Source organism: Phyllostomus hastatus, unplaced genomic scaffold, assembly GCF_019186645.2.
Source record: "Phyllostomus hastatus isolate PE091 unplaced genomic scaffold, TTU_PhHast_1.1 phas_contig_16, whole genome shotgun sequence".
NCBI classification, from domain to species: domain Eukaryota; kingdom Metazoa; phylum Chordata; class Mammalia; order Chiroptera; family Phyllostomidae; genus Phyllostomus; species Phyllostomus hastatus.
Genome location: NW_025333643.1, coordinates 31,248,319 through 31,270,933, shown reverse-complemented (window position 1 = coordinate 31,270,933; position 22,615 = coordinate 31,248,319). Strand labels below are relative to the sequence as shown.

General features: G+C 38.3%; 1 protein-coding gene across 2 annotated transcripts in view; it reads right to left on the bottom strand.

Moving 5' to 3' along the window:
• The window catches only part of PPP4R2 (protein phosphatase 4 regulatory subunit 2), a 52,587-nt gene extending 31,892 nt beyond the window's left edge, over window positions 1-20,695 (bottom strand). Inside the window, exons 1-2 of one of the 2 annotated variants that reach the window (XM_045832361.1) lie at window positions 20,413-20,695; window positions 19,395-19,476 (exon numbers count right to left, since the gene is read on the bottom strand). In XM_045832361.1, coding sequence (XP_045688317.1) covers window positions 19,395-19,476; window positions 20,413-20,446 — 116 coding nt within the window. In that variant the 5' untranslated portion in view covers window positions 20,447-20,695. Of the gene's footprint in view, window positions 1-12,397; window positions 12,471-19,394; window positions 19,477-20,412 lie in introns of those variants that run through there. The other variant, XM_045832362.1, reaches the window with a different exon arrangement.
• Window positions 20,696-22,615: the final 1,920 nt, after the last annotated feature.

Below are 22,615 nucleotides of genomic sequence, written 5' to 3'. Positions count from 1 at the left end.
GTCTTCTTCATGATTTGCAATATTTTCTTTCCTGCATAGCTTTATAACATTCATTTCTGGTCCAGCGAGTTTGTATATAATAAATAACTCACTAGATTTTATACTGTACTGTATTTCAATTCACATATTTTGCCCTCCCTTCTCTTAGTCCAACTTACCTTCCTCCTTGCTGGCAATATTCTCATTTCAAACTTGGTTTTCTATCTACCTACAACTTGTATCCATTCCACACTCTCACTGTTTCTCCCCCATCCAGACACTCAAAACAAATTCTGTTCTCAAGGGTCATTTCACATCCTTTTGCCCAGCTCTTAAAATACCCGCATTCTCTCTACACTTTTAAGAATCTTTGCTAGTTGGGTACGGTAGTTGTTGTTGACTGTTTGTTCCAGGTTATCTCTAGAGCTTCACTAATTCCGCATTTCAAATAACAAATTTTACTGGACCCCCTCTTAATTTTTTTTTTACTCCAATTTTAATTTTGCCATCCCTGTTTTTTTCTTTTTCTTTCTTCTGTTTGTCTTTCATCCTGCCCTTTCATTTTTCCTTATTCTCCTTTTTTTCTTTACATCCCAAATTTTTAATTTTTCCCTCAGTCTAGGTTCTGGTTCCTCACTCTTAGTGTTCCCTCTTCCTCTATCATTACAAGATCACTTCCCATTTCTCTAAACATCTCTTAGACTTTTCTTTGTTTCTTTCTTCCCTCTTATTCCAATACCACCTACATTAATTTTAGCTTGTTTGTTGTTGATAGTACTCCAGTGAATCTTTCTCCCCAATTTGGCTCCTATATTTTTATTATTTCAAATTTTCCCTTCCTTTTTCTTTCTCTCTCTCAATTTATTTTCTTTCACACTACTTTTTAAACCTAAAATTATACACTTCCCTGCTCATACTCCATTCCATAATCTTCATTCCCTTGCTTTATTCATGAGGTTTTCTTGACCTTCTCTCCTTCCATTGCTCCAACTCTTATTAGTGCTTGCTTCTCCCTCTAAAAATCATTTCTTTCACTAGGTCATCTCACACCCACTCTCTTTTCTTATAATAGTCTTATTCTGGTTACACCCTTACTAATATGGGTTAATTTGCTACTGATAGTGGGATTGTGGGTGAGTTTGTTTCTTGGGCTCTGTGGCTTTGTTCAGGCAGCACCTGCACAACAGCACATAAGATGTGGTGAGTGAATTGACCCTCAGTCAACCAGCGACAGGAAAGGACCCACGAAAGAATGACCCAATAACAATCAAAACCCAATTACACCCAGAAAAGCAGCATAAAAGGCATAAAGGATATACCAAGAACATCAAGTTCAGGTGATCAAGGAGACTGCACCACTGCATCTCACAGTCCTCTGACCATAAAACTTCACACCACATAGTCAGAAAGTCGAAACAGATCAATTTGAGAAACAGAAGCAAACAAAAAGAGTCCCACAAACAATGGGAAGACAAAGAAAACACACCCTATGTAAAAGAAAGGAGGAAATCTCAGAAAGAATGCTAAATGAAATTGATGCAACTCAACTATCAGATATTCAGTTCAAAACAATGGTTATAAGGAAGCTCAATGAACTCAGTGTGAACTACCAAAAAATATAGGGAAATTATAAGGAACTTACCGCAAACTGTATCAGCATAAAAAAGGACATAGAAACCATCAACAAGGGCCAAGAGGAAATGAAGAACACGATTGCTGAATTAAAGAACACAGTAGAGGGGATCAAAAGCCGGTTTGATGAAGCAGAGTACCCAACCAGTGAGCTGGAGGACAAAGTAGAAAAGCCTCCCAAAAAAAGCAAGAAAAAGAAAAAAGAATAAAGAGGTGTGAAGGGAAATGCTGGACAACATGAAATGGAGTAATATCCGTATAATAACGATACCAGAAGGAAAACAGGAGCAGGGGATAGAATACCTGTTTGAAAAAGTAATTATGGAAAGCTTCCCTAATATGATGAGATAAGAAGCCACACAAATCCAGGAAGCAAACCGGGTACCAAAAAGAGGAACTCAAAGAGGCCCAGTGCAAGGCACAAGATAATTAAAACGGCAAAATTTAAAGACAAAGAATCTTAAAGGCAGCAAGGGAGAAACAGGAAGTAACATTCATGGGACACCCAATAAGGCTGGCAGCTCACTTCTCAACAGAAACATTACAAGCCAGAAGAGAATGTCAAGAAATATTCCTAGTAGTGAAAAATAAAGGCCTGCAACAAAAGCTACTCTACCCAGCAAGGCTCTCAATTAAAATGGAAGGCCAAATAAGGAGTTTTCCAGACAAAAGGCTGCTAAAAGAATACACCTCCACCAATCCAGCATTGAAAGATATGGTAATGGAACTGCTTTAAGAGGAGGAAGAAAAACAGTGACAAAGAAAGGAACACAGGTATGGAGGGAGTAAAATGACAATGAATAAGTCATTCAATAATAACCTATCAATAGTAACCTTAAATATAAAGGGTTTAAATGCTCTAATCAAAAGCCACAGGGTAGCTGAATGGATAAGAAAACATGACCCACACATATGCAGCCTAAAAGAGACCTACCTCAGAATGAAAGACCTACACAGACTAAAGTGAAGGCTGGGAAAAAATATTCCATGCAAAAAAAAAGGGAAGCAATACTTATATCTGACAAAATAAACTTCAAAACAAAGACCATAAAAAGAGACACAAAAGTACCCTTCATAATACTCAAGGGAAAAATCCATCAATAACACATAAATATTATAAACATTACATACCAACATAGGAGCATCCAAATACATAAAAAAAATCTTGGAGGGTTTTAAGAAATATAGACAATAACACACTTATACTAGGAAATTTTAGCACCCCACTGTTTTCAAAAATGGATAGATCTTCCAAACAAAATATGGACAAGGATATAGCAGCACTGAACAAAGCCCCAGATCAAATGGACTTGACTAATACACACACACACACATTCATCCCAAAGAAGCAAAATACACATTCTTCTCAAGTGCACATCAAATATTTTCAAACATAGACAACGTGATACAACACAAAACAAGCCTCATCAAATTCAAGAAAACTGAAATCATTTCAAGCATTTTCTCTGACCACCAGGAACAGAAACTAGAAACCAACCTCAAGGAAAAAACTCAACAACACTCAAAACTCATGGAGATTGACTGGCATGCTATTAAACAATGAATGGGTTAAGAATGAGATCAAGGAAGAAGTCAAAAAGTTTCTGGAAAAAAAAGAAAACTCACAACCCAAAACCTATGGGACACAGCAAAGGCAGTCCTGAGAGGGAAATTCATAGCAATACAGGCCTACTAAAAAGGATAGAAACATTTCAAATCAACAACCTAACCCTACACCAACAAGAACTTCAGGAACAACAAACACAGCCGAAGCAAGTAGAAGAAATGAAATAGCCAAGAGCAGAACAGAATTAAATGACATAGGGACTAAAAGCACAATTTTAAGGATCAGTAAGCCCAGGAACTGGTTCTTTGAATAGATAAACAAAACTGACAAGCCCTGAAGTAGACTCACCAAGAAAAAAAAGGGAGAAGGCCCAAATAAACACAATCAGAAATGAAAGAAGAGAGATTACAACTGATGCCACAGAAATACAAAGGATCATAAGAAATTACTATGAACAAGTATATGCCAAGAAATTTGAAAACCTATGTGAAATGGTCAAATTTCTAGAAAAATATAAACTTCCAAAACTGAATGAAGAAGAGGCAGAAAGCCTGAAGAGACCAACAGCTGACAAAATCGAAGTAGTAATCAAAAACTCCAGCCAATGGGAATGAAAGATAGAAAATTGTACTGTGACAACTAAAATTTAAAAAAGTAAAAATAAAAAAATACATAAAAAAATGAAAAAAAAAAAAAAAAAAAAAACAAAACAAACCTCCCACCACACAAAAGCCCTGGACCAGACCGTTTCACAGGACCATTTTACAAAACATCTAAGGAAGAGTTAATCTCTGTCCTTCACAGACTATTCCCCAAAATCCAAGAAGACAGAAGACTGCCAAAATCTTTTTAGGAGGCCAGCATCATCCTAATCCCAAAACCCAATAAAGATACAACAAAGAAAGAAAACTACAGGCCAATACTGCTGATGAACACAGATGCTAAAATCCTCAACAAAATATTGGCAAACTGCATCCAGGAATGTATCAAAAAGATCATACACCATGATCAAATGGGATTCATCCCAGAGATGCAAAGAAGGTATAATATTCGCAAATCAGTAAATGTAAAATATCACATAAAAAAGGACAAAAACCACATGACCATATTATCAGATGCAGAAAAAGCATTTGATAAGGTACAGCCCCCATTTATTGATAAAAACACTCAGCAAAGTGGGAATAGAGGAGGCATTCCTCAACATAATAAAGGCCAAATATGAGAGACCTACAACCAATATTATATTCAATGGGCAAAAACTAAAAACTTCCCCACTAAGATCAGAAAAAAGACAAGGATGTCCATTTTCATCACTCCTGTTCAACACAATATTGGAAGTCCTAGCCACAGCTCTCAGACAAGAAAAAAAAAATAAAAGGCATCCAAATTGGAAAGGAGAAAGCAAAAATGTCACTCTTTGTAGATGACATGATAGTGTACATAGAAAATCCTACAGATTCCACTAAAAAACTACTCAATAGGTAAATCTGGCAAAACAGCAGGATAAAAAGTCAATATTCAGAAATCAAAGGTATTTTTGTATACCAACAATGAAATATCAGAAACAGAAATCAGGAAGAAAATCCCATTTGCTATAGCAGAAAGAAAAATAAAGTACCTAGGAATAAACCTAACCAAGGAGGTTAAAGACTTGTACTCAGAAAACTATACAACACTGAAGGAATTAAGGAAGACACAAACAAATGGAAGCTTATATATACCATGTTCATGGATTGGAAGAATTGATATCACCTAAATGTCCATACTAATTAAAAAAAATTTATAGATTCAATGCAATCCCTATTAAAATACCAAGGACATATTTCACAGAGAACAAACATTTCAAAAATTTATATGGAAACATGAAGGGACCCCAAATAGCCTCAGCATTTTGAGAAAGAAGAACAAAATAGATGGGATCATAATACCTTATATCAAGCTATATTACAAGTCCACTAATATGAGAACAATCTGCTACTGGCATAAGAATAATCACATAGATCACTGGAACAGAATAGAGAGCCCAGAAATAAACCCATGTCTCTGTGGTCAATTAATATTCAACAAAGGGAGCAGGAGCATAGAATGGGGTAAAAATAGCCTCTTCAAAAATGGTGTTGGGAGATCTAGGCAGCTACATGCAAAAGAAAACAAAAAAAAATGAAATTCAACCACCAACTTACACCATACACAAAACTAAACTCAAGATGGATAAAAGGCTTACATGTAGTCACGACACCGTAAAAGTCCTAGAGGAGAGACCATAGCAGGATTTTCACTGATACATCCCCCTAAGGCAAGGTGTATAATAGAAAGAATAAACAAACTGGACTTCATCAAAATAAAAAGCTTCTGCACAGCTAAAGAAAATATCAGCTAAATGAAGTATGAACTAATCGCATAGGAAAATATATTTACCAACAATACCTACAACAGTTTGTTCTCGAAAATATATAAAAAACTTACACAATTCCACCCCAGGAAGACAAAAAAGTCCAATTAAAAAATGGGAAAAAAACCTGAGCAGGCACTTCTCCAAGGAAGACATTATGATGGCCCAGAAAGTATGCTCGGCATCACTAGCCATCAGAGAGATAAAATTAAAACCACCTTTTCATACTGGTCAGAGTGGCCATCATAAACAAAGCAACAAACAGCAATTGCTGGCAAGGTTGTGGAGAAAAAGGTACCTTAGTGCACTGTTGGTGGGAATGCAGACTGGTGCAACCACTGTGGAAAACAGCATGGCATTTCCTCAAAAAACTAAAAATGGAACTGCCTTTTGACCCAGCAATTCCACTGCTGGTATTATACCCTAAGAGCCCCGAAACACCAAATTCAAAAGAACTTATGCACCCTAATGTTCATAGTAGCATTATTTACAATAGCCATGTTCTGGAAATAGCCTAGGTACCCATCAGTAAATGACTAGATCAGAAAACTGTGGTACATTTGGACAATGGAATACTACACAGCAGAGAGAAAGAAACCTCCTACCATCTTCGACAGGATGGATGAAACTGGAGAGCATTATGCTAAGTGCAATAAGCCAGGCGGTGAGGGACAAATACCACAAGATATCACCTTTAACTGGAACATAACCAACGAAAGAAAAAAGCAAGCAGAGACACTGAAATTAAGAACAATCTGGGCTTCCGGCAAGATGGAGGCATAGGTGGACTCAAGGTACCTCCACGCACAACCAAGATTAGAACAACAACAATGTAGAGGCAGAATAACACCCAGAACTGACAGAGAATTTATCTGAATGGAAGTCAGACAGCCGAGAAGTTGAAGTAGACCCGTTCATCCAGACCGGTACGAGGGGCAGGGAGGAGCATCCAGGCACAGGTCGAGGCGCTCAGAAAACAGGGAGAACTGGACGCATAAGGCAACCGGGAGCACGTAAGGCATGCGGGACACGCAAGATCGCAGTGGGTGAACCCTGAATACGCAAGCGGCAGCTGCCGGACCCAGTGAGGCCGCGATTGTGGACCAGGGCAGAGCCCGCAACCCAGGGTCCCAGAGAAGGGACTGAGGTCCCAGGAGAACGGAGCTACCGCCATTGTTCCCTCCCACCCCCGCCCCCACATACAACGTCACAATCTAGTGACTGGGATGGCCAGCCCCGGTGAGCACGTAAGGCTCCGCCCCTCACTGTAACCGGAGCGACCAGACCAAAAAAAAAAAAAGAGAGAGAGAGAGAGAGACATGTCTCAAACAGAAGAACAGATCAATGCCCCAGGACTCATCCTTTTGAGTGACCAAGAGATACCCAATCTATCAGATGCACAGTTCAAAACACTGGTGATCAGGAAGCTCACAGAATTGGTTGATTTTGGGCACAAATTAGATGAAAAAATGCAGGTACCATAAAAGAGATGAAGGAAGATGCACGGAGAACCAATAGTGAGGGGAAGGAAACTGGGACTAAAAAACAATAGAGTGGACCAGAAGCAAGAAAAAAACAACCAAACAGGAAAGAATGGAGAAATAAGAATTCAAAAAAAAATGAGGAGAAGCTTAGGAAACTCCAGGACATCTTTAAATGTTCCAACATCCAAATTATAGGGGTACTAGAAGGGGAAGAGGAAAAGCAACAGATTGAACACGTATGTGAACAAATAATAAAGGAGAACTTCCCCATTCTGGCAAAGGAAATAGACTTCCAGGAAATCCAGGAAGCTCAGAGAGCCCCAAAGAAGTTGGACCCAAGAAGAAATACACCAAGGCACATCATAATTACACTAGCCAAGGTAAAAATGAAGGAGAGAATCCTAGAAGCAGCAAGAGATAAGGGGACAGTAACCTACAAAGGAGTTCCCATCAGACTGTCAGCTGATTTCTCAAAAGAGACCTTACAGGCAAGAAGGGGTTGGAAAGAAGTATTCCAAGTCATGAAAGACAAGGACCTGTATCCCACATTACTCTATCCAGCAAAGCTTTCATTTAGAATGGAAGAGCAGATAAAGTGCTGCTCAGATAAGGTCAAGTTAAAGGAGTTCATCATCACCAAGCCCTTACTTTATGAAATGTTAAAGGGACTTATCTAAGGAAAGAAGATAAACAAAAAACATGTATAGTAAAAGGACAGCAAACTCACAATTATGAACAACCACACCTAAAGCAAGACCAAAAGAAACTAAGCAAACAACTAGAACAGGAACAGAATCACAGAAATGGAGATCACATGGAGAGTTAGCAACAAGGGAATTGGAGGAGAGAGGGGGAAAAGGTACAGAGAATAAGTAGCATAGATTGTAGGTTGAAAATAGATAGGGGAAGAGTAAGAATAGTATGGGAAATGTAGAAGCTAAAGAACTTGTAAGTATGACACATGGACATGACTAAAGGGGGGGATATGGGTGGGAGAAGGTGTACAGGGTGGAGGGGAGTGAACGGGGGAAATGGGACAACTGTAATAGCATAATCAATAAAATATATTAAAAAAAAAGAACAATCTAACAATAGCCAGAGGGGAGGGGAGAAGGGACAGTGGGGGGAAGGGTTTTCAGGAACTACTATAAAGGACTCATGGACAAAACCCAGGGGGAGGGTGACAGCAAGGGAGGGAGGAAAGTTTGGCTGGGGGTGGGGGTGCAGACAACTATAATTGAACAATAATTTTTAAAGATTCACCTACCTTATTGACTCTTCCAGTAAATATCTCTTAATGTAGTTTTTCTTAAATTGTAAATCATCATACCCAAAATCAGTACTTGCCTTTATCCCTTGCCCCAAGAAAATTCTGTGGTATCAGTGCTTAAGTCGTAGTATGTGTGCCACAAGGAGGGCTGAACAGGTGCAAGAGGTCAGTCTAAGCAATATGACAGTCTCAGAAATTACAGACATAACAGTGATAACAGATTAGTACTAAAAACATAGCCTCAAATTCTAATAATGGTTTTGAAAGGATCTGAAGTCAGAATACCTGAGTTTAAATCTCAATTCTGTCACTCACTAGCTGTCAGTCAAGTCTGGACAAATTATTTAAGTTGTATAACCCTCAGTACCCTCACTTTTAAAAAGAAGATACACCTACCTCCTAGAGTAGTTGTAAAGATTAAATTAGGGTAGGCTGTGAAATATCTGACCTGGCACAAAGTAAGAGTGCACTAAGGAAGAAAAAGGAATGATAATCCGAAACAAAAGTTCCTGTGGAAAATTTAGTCCCTTAAAAATAAATCACAGTTTCAGAAGCAGTACATGTAACAAATAACATTTAGAAAATTTTAAAAGCATTAAAAATGTTCAAGAGGCCCAAGCCCCTATAGGGTGCCTTGACAAATCCTAGGGAGATGGAAAGAGGAAGCACAAGGTACAGCATTGTTTGACAATGTCTAAGTTAGATTTGGTTATGGCAAAGAAAAAAAGATAAAATAGATAAAGCAAAGTTTTGGCAAGCAAAATAAATGCCTAGCTCATTCCTAAATATTAAAAACCTTGATGAGCCTTAAAAAGTGTTAAACAGTGATCACCGTAAGTAATCAACCTATATTCATCATTGGAATTTCATTTAATTAAACTATGAAACTTTTAAGTATCAAAGTTTTAGCTGCTATTTGTACTAATAGTAATTTTTATTTTTCATTTCATAATGTATAAACAAAGTAAGGAATCTAAGATTTGTGGAATACCTATTTCACAAAAACTGTGAAATAAATATTAACAAACAATAAATGTTATCCATATTATCAGCTGGAGAGCTGAGAAAAAGAGAGGTTAGGTAGTAACTAACTAGTTCCATCATCATCATTCAAATAGGTTGTAATAAAGCTAGAATTGTAACCAAAACTGTATTCTAGGCTACTATCAAGATTAGAAGAGGCAAGAGAGATATTCTGACATATACAGCTCCAAGTGTGTCTTCTCTCTACCATAGAGCCAGCCTCTCAGTAAAGCTTTTTTTTCTCTCACACAAAGTCAAGCTGATAAATCGCCCAATTTGCACTACCACATAAATGGCACATTTTTTAAAAGCACTGAGAGCACTATTACTATTATTTTATATGGTTACAAATTTGAAACAAATTAGCTAGTATTTACATTCAATGGTGTTCTCAATTATATTCAGTATATTTAATAGCAACAGCATTTGCAGGTGGATAGTACCTTTTTTTATAAGGTAAAGGCCATATAAGCAGTGCCAAACCAGGCAGAGTGCTGTGGGTGAAACCGGAGTAAGCAAAGACAAGCAACTGAACATATCTGAGGGCCTATTAGAAAAAAGGAAGATCTAAAATAAAAATACATTTCTCACATTCACTAGATATTTTTAAAGTATGCTTTCACAGGCATATTATTAAGTGCAGTAACAGCCCACATTCTCCTCTTCAATTGTCTATACTCTATGTTTTAGTTGCTGTTTTTTGCTATTGTTAATACCGAAACCTGATTTAGGTGAACAAACACATACACACTTATTTGTCTCAATAGTAAACTCCCATATGAAAAAGGAAAATGATCTTTATTCTACAACAGAGGGAAACTATAGTAAATTCTTTTAGAATTCTTAAATTCTATAGTAAAAATACTTTTTTACTATTGACATATTTTGATGTAACATGAAGATTTTGACAGTCTTCCAGTAATAGCCTATGAGCATTATGAACTCATACATTCATCACAGACACAAAGAGGACCTCTGGATGAAGATAAAAACCACATATGTAGCTTCCAGTCAACATGGGGACATAGGTAAACACACTTCACCTCATTGCATAACCATAAGAAGGAACTTAAAAATGAAAAACACCCACAACTGTCAGAAAAACACCCACAACTGTATGGAAGTCTGACAACCAAGAATTTAAAGAAGCTATATCCATCCACATGGGTAGCAAGGGAGGAGAAGGGGAATCAGGTTAAGAGGGCTCAGTGTGGCAGTTGCAAGGCAGGAGCAGTGAGGCGGTGGTGGCAGTGGGTGGAGTAGGTGGTACCACATTCACCTGTGGTGGATAAAAATCAGAGGAGCACCTTGTAAGTGAGCCATCCCAGCCCCCCTGCAAGGCCCCAGTCCAGGATTCCAGTTCAAGGGAAAATAAAGCCTCATAACTTCTGGTTGTAAACCCATTAGGGGTTGGGACGGCAGAAGAAACTGCCGGTTTCACAGGGCAGCTGGGAATATATGCGAACCCATCCACTCTGGGAACCACAACCAGGACAGCCGCTGGAGAGGCGCCAGTTGCATACCCTAGAAGTCCTCCAACAGCAGCACAATACCCCTTCTTCCACCCCTCCCCCTCACACACAGAGCCACAAAGCCCCCAATTGGGTTGTCCTACCCTGGTGAATATCCAAGGATCTGCCCCATACAACTTAACAGGTACACTAAGACAGGAAATCAAAGCAGCTCTACCTAGTACACAGACACCAGGAGGCTGCCAAAATGAGAAGACAAAGAAAAGAAATACAGCCCAAATGAAGGAAGAGAACAGAACAAAACCCCAGAAAAAGAACTAAGCAATGAGAAAATAGCCAACCTATCAGACACACAGTTCAAATCTGGTGGTCAGAATGCTCAAAGATCTCACTGACTATGGCAAAGCATAAGGGAAGGAATGAAAACTATACTAAGGGGAATAAAGAAAAATCCACAGGAAACCAACAGTGAAGGGAAGGAAGCCAGGATTCAAACCAACAATTTGGAACATAAGGAAGAAATAAAATTCAACCAGAACAAAATGAACATACAAGAATTAAAAAAAAAAAAAAAAAAAAGGAGAGTTTACGAAAACTCTGAGACATCTCCAGAAGGGCCACCATGTGAATCACAGGTATGCCAGAAGAGGTAGAGCAAAAAATTGAAAACCTATTTGAAAAAAATGAAAGAAAACTTCCCTAATTTGGCAAAGGAACTAGACATACAAGCCCAGAAAGCACAGAATCCCAAACATGTTGGACCCAAAGAGGACCACACCAAGACATCATAATTAAAATTCCAAAGGTTAAAGATAGAGAATCTTAAAAGCAGCAAGAGAAAGGCAGAGAGTTACTTACAAAGCCCGTAAGACTATCAGCTGATGTGTCAAAAGAAACCTGGCAGGCAAGGGACTCACAAGGAGTAAGCAAAGTGATGAAAAGCAAGGACCTAGAACGAAGATTACTCTATCCAGCAGAGGTATCATTTAGAATTGAAAGACAGATAAAGTGCTTGCCAGACAAGATAAAACTAAAGGAATTCATCTTCACGGAGCCTTTATCACATGAAATGTTAAAGGGTCTTATTTAAGAAAAAGAAGATCAGAACAATGAACATTAAAATGACAACAAACTTACAACTATCAACAACTGAATCTAAAAAACAAAAACTAAGCAAAAACTAGAACAGGAACAGAATCATAAATACAGAGATCATTTGGAGGGTTATCAGCTGGGAGGGAGAAGGGGGAGAAGGGGAAAAGGTATAGGGATTTAGAAGCATAATGGGTAGGTAAAGAATAGACAGGGGGGAGGTTAAGAACAGTATGGGAAATGGAGAAGCCAAGCATTTTATATGCACGACCCATGGACATGAACTAAAGGGGGAATCACTGGAGGGAAGTGGGTCGAGATGGGGGGGACTGGGACAACTGTAATAGCATAATCAACAACATATACTTTAAACGAAATAAAAAGATGTAAATTTAAAAAAAAACCTTCAGCTACACATCTACATAGAGATGATAGGCAGTCTAGGAACCTCTTGTGATATCTATTGAGTTCAGTGATAACACTGACCTGTCTTTCTCATCCACGTACAGACAACTGATTATTTCTTCATTGCCTCCCGAACCATTCACCAGGTGACATACTGCCAAAAGTTAACACATCAGTCACTATTACTATGCCCCATTCTCTACCCTTAATCACTATTGCTGTAATACCACCCCCCAGTTAACCAATGCTACAATATAGACTCCTATAAGCATTTCAAGCTGAAAAGAACATTGGCATTCACCTGTTACAAATGCCTCATTTAGTATTTGAGGAAACTGTGGCCCATAGCAATTTAAGTGATTTAAATAATGGAGACTAAAATCATTAGATATACATAGTAGCTTCTATGTGGGGGGGGGGTCCACTCATTATGTCAGTCATTGCGTTAAGACACTTTACATGTACTATTAACCCATCAAATCAAACATCCCTTGACACAAATCTACTTTATTACCCATATTCTTACACATGAGGAAAATTAAGACACAGAAAAGTCAACTATAGTCACAAGGTAACTAAGTTGTAGAGTTGGGTATTCAAACCCAGGTCCACCTTACACTATCATGACTCTCAAATCAGTACTTTTTCTACAAGATTAAGTACCTCAGACTTGTTTCTGGAGTCAAATTCATTCTATTTATACCCAATATATAGACAGTCCTAATTTTTATTCCCTTCCAAGTTTAAATATCCATAGCTATATACATTAATTTATTAAAGTCTTCACAATAGCTGAGGCTATTATGAAGTACTTATATGGTATAAGCCCTATTTTTCGAGTGAGGAAACAAACTCACTAATAATTCGGCCTAATTCACATAGAGAAGTTGCCAAGCTAAATTCACAACTCAAGCCATGCTCCTTCCAAGAATTACAATACCACATTGAAATCTTATTAAATTGTGGAACTACCTAAAAAATCTGGACTGAACATAGAAAATATAAACCCACTTGGGCACCAAAGAGATTGAACTTTGAAGTTAACTCTAGCCAGAAAACAATATTGGCATTTTTTTCTAGCTTCCAGTGCATCATTCAGCAGATTCTGTGTGGTATACACATCAGGTCTGCAGCATGATGTGATGTCAGAAAGGAAAATAACTAGTTTTTTTCATGTTCATGTGTTAATAACTGCAGTTACTAGAATATTTAGACCCCAAAGGGCATCCATTTCATTAATATTTACTGAATATCTGTGCTTCCTCTTGTGTACCATTTCAATGATGGTACATGTGAGGACTTTAGGTGGCACATGGATAATTCATATTAATTACTTTAGTATTAAAAATTTTTAAGTGATTTAAAAAGATGACTAGTGCAACAAACCAGTAATTTCAGATCTTATTTTTCACAAGATAAGGGGAAAAATGTAAGTGATTATACCTGTGGAGGGGGTAAAATGATGGGTTGACTTCTATCCATAATCTTTTTCCATTTGAAAAAAATTGAAAAAATGTAAGCCAACCTAAAGAAGACTATTATGTGAATAATTACACAATTATACACACGTTACAAGATGTAGCAAAAATCATGAGGGTGTTATGTGAAACTAAACCGTGTTCAAATGTTCAATAAATATTATGCTATACAAAACACAACTCCTTTCCTTAAGAAATCCACAGAAAAACTATCTAACAGCTTCATGGGCTTAAGGAAATTTTCTCTATAATAATGGAGGTCTTAGCTGTTAATAACTACTTTTAAGAAAACTAACTTTTATTTTCTTGTCAAAGTTGGTGAACAAGAAACTTTAAAGTGCAGGGAGAATAAAAGCAGACTCAATATAAGCATCATCAACACATAAACAACTTTTATTCAGTAATTACTGTTTAACAAAAATTTGCTAAGCTTTCCATGTATTTACATATTCATACTATAAGGTACTTTTTATAGATGAAAAAACTAACTTAACATTAAGCATCTAACTTAAAAACTTTTCCTAAATAGTGTAATTCTTAGAAGATGGCATAAAGAGAAACAGTGCAGCCAAAACCCAATTAACCAAAAACATTTACAACAAAACTAGCTGACAAGGTAGTTTCACAAATCCCCAAAAATAAATCGGTTTAAGGAACAAATGACAGTTACATGACCTTTACATCATCAAGACCTGTGCAAGAGAAAGCAGAGGAAAGCCATGGTGCACCTGAAGGGCTTAGGAATAACTAGGAAGACCACAAAATAACCAACAGGTATTCACTAGATATCATGCAAGACAATTTGAAAACAGCAATTGAAAGAGAGATGCATTCTGCCTACACCAATAGTGACCACACAGAAGGGACCTGCAGGAAAAGGTGAAAGGGAGAAGCCATCTTGCTCCCATGAGCTTCAAAGTGACTCACTGGACTCCCACCCAGAGGTGACCCCACAATGAGAAAGGAAACAATAAAGATGAAGAAAAGATAAGGTGCAAATGAAAGTAGAAAGAGAGAGAAAACCTGGAAATTTCAGAAAGCAAACTGCCATGTTCTTAAACACTTCACAAAACAGTGAAAAGGCTCTGTTGAGTTAGTAAAATGAAAATGGAATTATAAAAGACTTGTATTCATAATAAACAAAGAACTCTAAAACCCAATCACAGAGAATAACCCAGTTTTAAAATGGGCAAAGACTTAGAACAGTTTACCAACAAAGGTATACAAATAGCAAATAAACACACAAAAAATGTTCAACACAATTAATCATTAGAGGACTACAAAATAAAACCACTATGCTACATGCACCTGCTAGAATGGCTAAAATGAATAAGACTGACTATACTAAGTGTTGGAAAGGATGTGGCAAAACTGAACTTGACTCCCATAATGCCAGTGGAAATGCAAACTGGTACAATCACTCTGGAAAAGTTTGGCAGTTTTTTAAAGAAATAAACATACACATACCATATAATTCAACCATTCCACTTCTGGGTTTTTATCTAAAAGTAAAGAATGCATGTGCCCATACACAGATATGTACACAAGTGTTAACAGCAGCATTTTTTTAAAAATTTATTTATTTTTAGAGAGGGACGGGAGGGAGAAAGAAAGAGAGAGAGAAACATCAATGTGCAGTTGCTGGCAGCCGTGGCCTGCAACCCAGGCATGTGCCCTGGCTGGGAATCGAACCTGCGATACTTTGGTTCGAAGCCCACACTCAATCCACTGAGCTATGCCAGCAAGGAGCAGCATTTTTTATAATATAAAAAACGGGAAACCCAAATATCCATCAACAGGCAAATGTATAAAAAACTGTAGTATTTTTATAAAAATAGTTTAAAAGGAGTGAACTGTTGATATCTGTAACATTGGATCAATCTCAAGATAATTATGTTGAGTAAGAGAATCATTTTCCTGAAATTAAAAAAAAATCTGAAAAACTAGAAAATATACACAGACAAATGTAAATACAAATACATATTGAAGAAGCATGCCACATCCTGAATATACTCAAAATCCCAACTGCTAGGACACAGTTTAGAAAAATTACTGCACTTTTAAAGAAAAAGAAAAAATCCTTTGAGAATCTAGGCAAAAAGAGTATGTAGTTTATAAAGAAAGGAAAATCAGATTTTGACAGTAACTTTTTAAGTTGGGGAAAACAATGGAGATTAACATATTTTAAGCTACTCGATGGCAAAAAAAAATGTGAAACGATTTTATTCGCAAATTGACTTTCAAGGACAAAGGGCTCAAAATGTTAACAATACACAAGAACTCCATAATTATTATTCCTACAAGCCCTACCTAATGAATCTAGTATAGAATGAGCTTCAGACAACCACACTAGAAACAGTGACATAAGGACTAGTGGTGAGCATTGCATGACTGCTGTAAAACTAAGAATAAATGATAATTGAGAGCGAGCTACATGCTCAGATATGTAGATAAAACTAATTTTTTTAAAAATAGCGGCTAGAAATTGGGAGAACACGTGTTAAGAAAAATTTTAACAATCTTAGTAGTTATATTGGTGGTGTGTAATGTTAGATATAGTCAGTAATTATGGGATATCCTAACTCTACTATGTCCTTGAGAAGCAGGGTTTTTGATATGAAAGTTAAAAAAAAAAAAAAAACCTGTAGTCATGATTTTGAATTTTAAGTATCAGCACAAATCAGGAAGTATTTTATCTAGTTCAGTCCACTAAAGGGACTAGAAACAATGATCAACTCAATAATAATAAACATCTCTAGCACCCAGATTATAGGCTTTAAACTCCATTTCCCACTAATAGAAGACACGGCTTCTTCAGAAATGGCTGGTTCCAGGTCTGAGGGAGGAAATGAACTTGGAAAATATTCTCATACCAGAGATAAGGATGCTATTAAAGACTACTAGGCCTTAAAGTCAAAAGACTCTAGAATCAATTGGAAGAGGCTGCCACAGGCCAAAGCTGACATAATTTGACCCTCAAAAAGAAAAATTGCAACTAAAACCCATCAAATTATTTAAATCCATGATTTAAACCCACCTCATCTTTCTGTTTATTCAGCTCATAACATTAAGTTAGAAACTGTGACCTTTGGAAAATTGCTGCTCAAGAAAGTGTCCCATTTGCAGAAGTAACCTTTTCAACATAGTAACAAAAACAATAACAACAGGTGGCCAAAAACAATTTGGGGGTTGCTCCAGACAGATTAAAAAAAGTCTCCCTCTTCCTTTTGGTATCCCATGTTTTGGCATCTTTCCCAACTTCCTACAGTAGATGTTTACAGGTAGTTCTTTATAACAGACCGGGAAGGAAAATTGTTCCAAAGCTTTTTAATTTTCCACCACCCTTCTCCTCAGTGAGAACCCATTCTTATAATTCTAAAATCTCTCTAAAGCTAAAAATACAAAGGTCAATCATTTCTTTAAATGAAAAATAAACAGCCTAGCTATCACTGATTTTCACTCATAAATGAAGCTTCTAATATTGCTGCTGTTAAAGATTCACCTTATCAATGAAAATAAAAACAGAACTATGGAATTCTTATCTTTAAGCAACTCATCCATCCTAAAACATCAGGGATCTGACTTGCTGTTCTTTAGATTTTCACTCTCATATTATAACCTCAAGAGTTAAACAAAGCTCAGTTTAGCCAGAAACTGAAAATTTCAGTATCAAAGTTATGGGATGCCCATGTTGATTATAAAAAACAAAAACAAAAAACCCTACAACAAAAGCTAAATGTATAATAAAACTAAATGTATAAACATCAGCTGCTTGAATGATAAACTACTTTAACATATTTTCCAATCTCAAAAGACAACCCAACACCACCAATCATTTTAATACAGAATATGTAAATGTACATTAGGGCTGACAGAGACACTTTAAGACTTCTAGAAGGACAAAATAATCGTTCAGTAATGTCGGGTTAAATCTCCCTAGCCACTGGGTGATTCAGTCAGGATATTAAAAAGCTTTCTTTTGGAAATTTTCCACTATACATTTATAGCCAATGTATTTTATCAAAAACTGAAGGCAGTTTGTACAGACCTGATAAGTGGAATAATGGAAGAGGTTTTTATATTTATCTCCAAATAGTTTGATATAATCTTCTGTTGACTCTGCAACTAAAATGCTTTTCCTCCGATTATTGTAGAAAGGGATTAAGTTTAGATCCACCAACAATGTGAAAGAAATACTGGTGATCTAAGCATTTATGATTTAGAGATTAATTTATTTTTGAAAGCCGGATGTAGTCATTTTTAAGCTGATCTGTATGAACACCAGTTATTTATTTTGAATCAGTTTTTAAAAATCAAATGCTCTAAGAGACTATGATTTTTTTCCTCCTAAATGGTTCCACTTTTTTAATGAATGGAAATTAAGACTGAACGACACATCACAGTCACATTCTTAAGTTGACTGGTAATTTTAATAAAGCATTAAGGAGGTTCAGCTTATCTATCTGACCACTTAAGCAAAGACATTTTTTTTCCTCTTTCTAAAATTAGGCTAGTTTAGGCCACACAATGACCATAAGCACATCTTGTGAGAAACGAGCATTTGCAAATAAAGCCAAAGAAAGTATACATCACTTGTTGAAGCTCACATTTTTATAGTAGACCTAAGAAAAAAATTTTAAAATAGGCAAAAAGTAGGGGAGCCCAGAGGAATTCCATTTCTTACAAGACTACAAGAAAGTCACCAAAACTGTACTGCTCTCTAGGGAATTAACTTTGCCAGTGTGAAAAGAACTCCTGCTACCCAAATTATTCACACAACATGGCAATGAAATTCATACCATAAGTTTCAGATTTAAAACATTTGGAAACAAGCCTAACAAAATGCTGAGCAGATGTACCAAGTTAACTATCTTAGAAAATTTACAGGACAGTCAAAACTGTAGCATCTGAAATTGGTCAGAAAATCACCCTGAGTTCTCAAGAAAACATACAAATGTGACATCTTAAACACCCACATATGTAAGTATCACAACAAAAGGTTGGATATAGGACATTGAGAAACTACTGCCAACAAAAGAATCTGAAATAGAATGAAAACCACAAAATCCTGGAAATAAGCCTGTTATGGCCAAAAAAGGGTCATAAACTGAATAGGTATTCTTCCTTTCTCTGACTTTCACACTGGTAAGTTCTAAATGCACCAAAATATACATATTTAAAAGTACAGTATAATATAAAAACTATATATATTATAAAAATGTAAATATATATGTTTTAAAGATTTTATTTATTTATTTTTAGAGAGGGGAAGGGAGAGAGAAAGAGGGAGAAAATCAATGTGTGGTTGCCTCTCACATGACCCCCACTGGGGACCTGGCCTGTAACCCAGGCATGTACCCTGACGCTCAATCCACTGAGCTACACCAGCCAGGGCTAAAAATATTTTTTAAAAAGCTTAACAAATTTTAAAAATTCATTTCATCAGACCATGCATAAAGTATATGTACTTGATAACTCCTTTAAATGACTGACGCTTTACACAGATTATTCAGGTCTTCTGAAATACACTTTTTTCCCCTTCCCAAGCAATTCTGAATGTCATATGGGTTTACAGCTAGAAATACATGCTTTCAACTTACATTGTTTCTCCAGTCTTGGCTACATGACAAAGAAACTGATCCAGGACAGGGCAAACTTCCTTTTTCCCCCTCTTCTCAAAATCTAAATAAGAAACAAAAGTTAGCAGTGTTTCTCATAAGTCCACCAACCATTTCCAATGCTCTCTAAAAGCAAATTCCTCCCAGTTCTTCATTATATTAAGAACAGAAAGAGAAAAAGAAAGCCTCTCAATCTCTACTCTCCAAGTTATACTTCCACGTGTTATTGTCTTCATAGTAAGTAATTAACAAGAATCCTCCTAAAGAGAGCACTCACTTCACAAACCATCCTTAATTCAACGTTACTCAAAGTGTGGTCTGGGCAATGCCAGCGTCTCCTTCATCTTAAAATCCGACTAAAATTAACGTCCGAGGCCCCACTAGATTTAAGTTAAGTTCATAAATCTGCGTTTTAAGAAACACCAGCCGTTTTGTGCAGCCATCCCCTAACGATTCTGGATGTCAAAGCATAATTCTCACAAGGCTGAAATCACGCTCCTCTGTTTGAAAACCACTCAAGCCTGTTGCTTGGAAAGCGACCACTTTTAGGATTAGGGTGGAAAGATGACTCCAGAAGCTATGGAAAAGGATTCCAGAGACACAAATTTAAAGTTGCTCTGCCGCCCCTTCCCCTCCCCAAACCTTTCACTTCCATAACCCTACGTTTGGCGTGTAGGGGCCAGACGGAAAACCAAGCAGGCCTGGGAAGGGGCTGCAGGAGCAAGGTAGGCCAGTCCCCAAGCGCAGGGACGGGGGCTTGGGCCCCAGAGAGAGCTTTCTGGCTCCCCTCCCCCAACCTAGACGCCAAAGGCGGACACAAAGCCCAGAGCAGGAAGGAGGGAGCTACTCCAAGGGCTCCCACGCCTACGGAGGCGGGAGGGGGATGGGAGCCAAGGAAGCGCACCTGCCCTGCGCCCAGTCTCCGCCCTCGCAGCCACCCGCCCACCAAAGAAGAGGGCGGCAGAGAGTGAGGAAGAAGGGAGAGCGAAGCTACCCCCACCTTTCAGCGCCTCCTGCAGCCTCTCGACGTCCATGGCTTCCCGGAGTCCCTCGCAGCCTTCGCCTCCCTCCTCGGGTCTCCGGGGACCAGAACGCCTTCTCTCACCCCCTGACACCCTCCCCCTCCCTCGCACACACTCCGGCAAGCCAGCGACCGTGGGGAGGGGGGAACCGAAGGGAGCCGGGGGAAGCGAGCGAGAGAGCGAGACCAAGAGAATGACCACCTCCCCGAGCCGCTACTACCAGCCCTCCAACATGGCGCCTGGCACGTCACCACGCGCACGCTCCCCACTGCCGTCTTAGCGCCCGCCTAGCGTTCTGACCCGGAGCCGGAAGGGGCGCGGACTGAGGCGTGCCAGTGGGATGGTCTGGGAATCCTTGCTGGCGGAGGCCAGCAGCTGGTAGCTCTTTTGTGCCTGAGCAATCTGAAAGTGGAATGGTCGGGGCACGGGTTTGGAGGCAGACCACTTGGTTTTCAGTCCCGGCCCTTTTACTACATGTGACTTGAATCAATTTACTGAGCCTGACTTTCCTTTATGTACAATAAGGGCACTAGTATCTACCACCCTATACAGCTACTGTGAGAATTAAAGGAGAGCGTGTACATAGGGTCAGAGTATGCAGTACAAACACACTCAGTGTTATTAATAATCGTAACAAAAATCTCTTCTTGCCTGAAGCTAACGTTTTGGTACCGGCTCACCCTGAATGGAAGCAATGCACAGGGCAAATTTAAAGCTTACAGGTTGTAACCAGCTGTAATTAAAGCCCAATTTAACTAAAATCTCAGGAAGCAGAGGTGCAATTTCCCCCACCTGAAAATAAATATTTGTAAAACGGCAGTAAGGTTTAGGTCAGATAACAAGTATGAGGCATTTAGTAAAGTTCCTAGAACTTGTAAGCTCTAACTAGCTGTTGTTTTTCATCATTGTGATTTTGATTACATTACCTACTGGACCAGGAGGTTTAGAGGGTAGGGATCTCTGAAATCCTCTCCAGACCTGACATTTTACAAAGGCCATAGCTGAGGTGTACCTAACTCATCTGGAAAAACAGCACCAGAACCCAGAACATTTGGCTCCCAGCTAGGATGTAGTCATTTTTACTATCTACTCTTGTCTGTGAGCTTCTCAAAGAAAAGATACTAAAAATTATTCCTTTTTCTTCTGTCAACCAATGGTCATTAGTGTCAATTCAATGCCAATAGGAACCACCAATTTGGAGTTCAGTAAAGACAGAAACTTTATTCAGTGGAATCAGCTCAATTGTGATACAGCAGGGCTGTAAGGCGCCTGTCTGGCTACTCACCTCTGATCAGCTCTGGTCCAGAGGGAAACACAGTGTTCACTCTTGGGTGGAAAGGGATTGGCGCCCTGGCTGGCGTAGCTCAGTGGATTGAGCTCGGGCTGTGAACCAAAGTGTCACAGGTTTGATTCCCAGTCAGGGCACATGCCTGGGTTGCAGGCCACGGTCCCCAGCAACCGCACATTGATGTTTCTCTCTCTCTTTCTCCCTCCCTTCCCTCTCTAAAAATAAATAAATAAATAAAATCTTTAAAAAAAAGAGCTAGCTCTTGATGAAATTAAAAAAAAAAAAAAAGAAAGGGATTGGCTCCCAAAGTCAGAGGGGTACTAACTTGTATAAAGAGTAGCCCCTGGTTCATCCTCATGCAAATGAGGACTCCAAATCTTCAGTTTTATTGGTCCAAAAAGCACTATCCTGATTGGTCAGAAAGGAGCTGCTCGCAGTTTGTCAGGCAAAGACACTAATGAAGATATAACTGCACAACTCTGATGGGACAGGAAAATTCCCAGTCCTATTCATTGAAATATAATTTCAGGAGCTCCTTTATAAAGGTTGGTTCAGCCTGTAGGCAGGCAATTCAGTACATGATTCTCTCTGTTTGCATGAGAGGTCCCTGTTCAGAAACAGTACCTAGGCTCTGCTTTTAATTTGAGCCCAGTTTGCCACAGGAGCTCTTCTTGGGATTTTATTTCTCCTGGTCAACACCTCTCTCAGGGTCAACACTTCTCAACGCCTAACACAAAGCCATGAAAAGGAAGGGAGAGAAGGGAGGGAAGGAGCAAAGAAGGTTATCTCTTGACTTGTCTTAAAAGGTGCAAATTTGGAGAAAACCATTAACAACTGTTGACTGTCTTAAAAGAATGGTTCTAACCCTGACCCTAGGGGGCAAATGTAGCAAA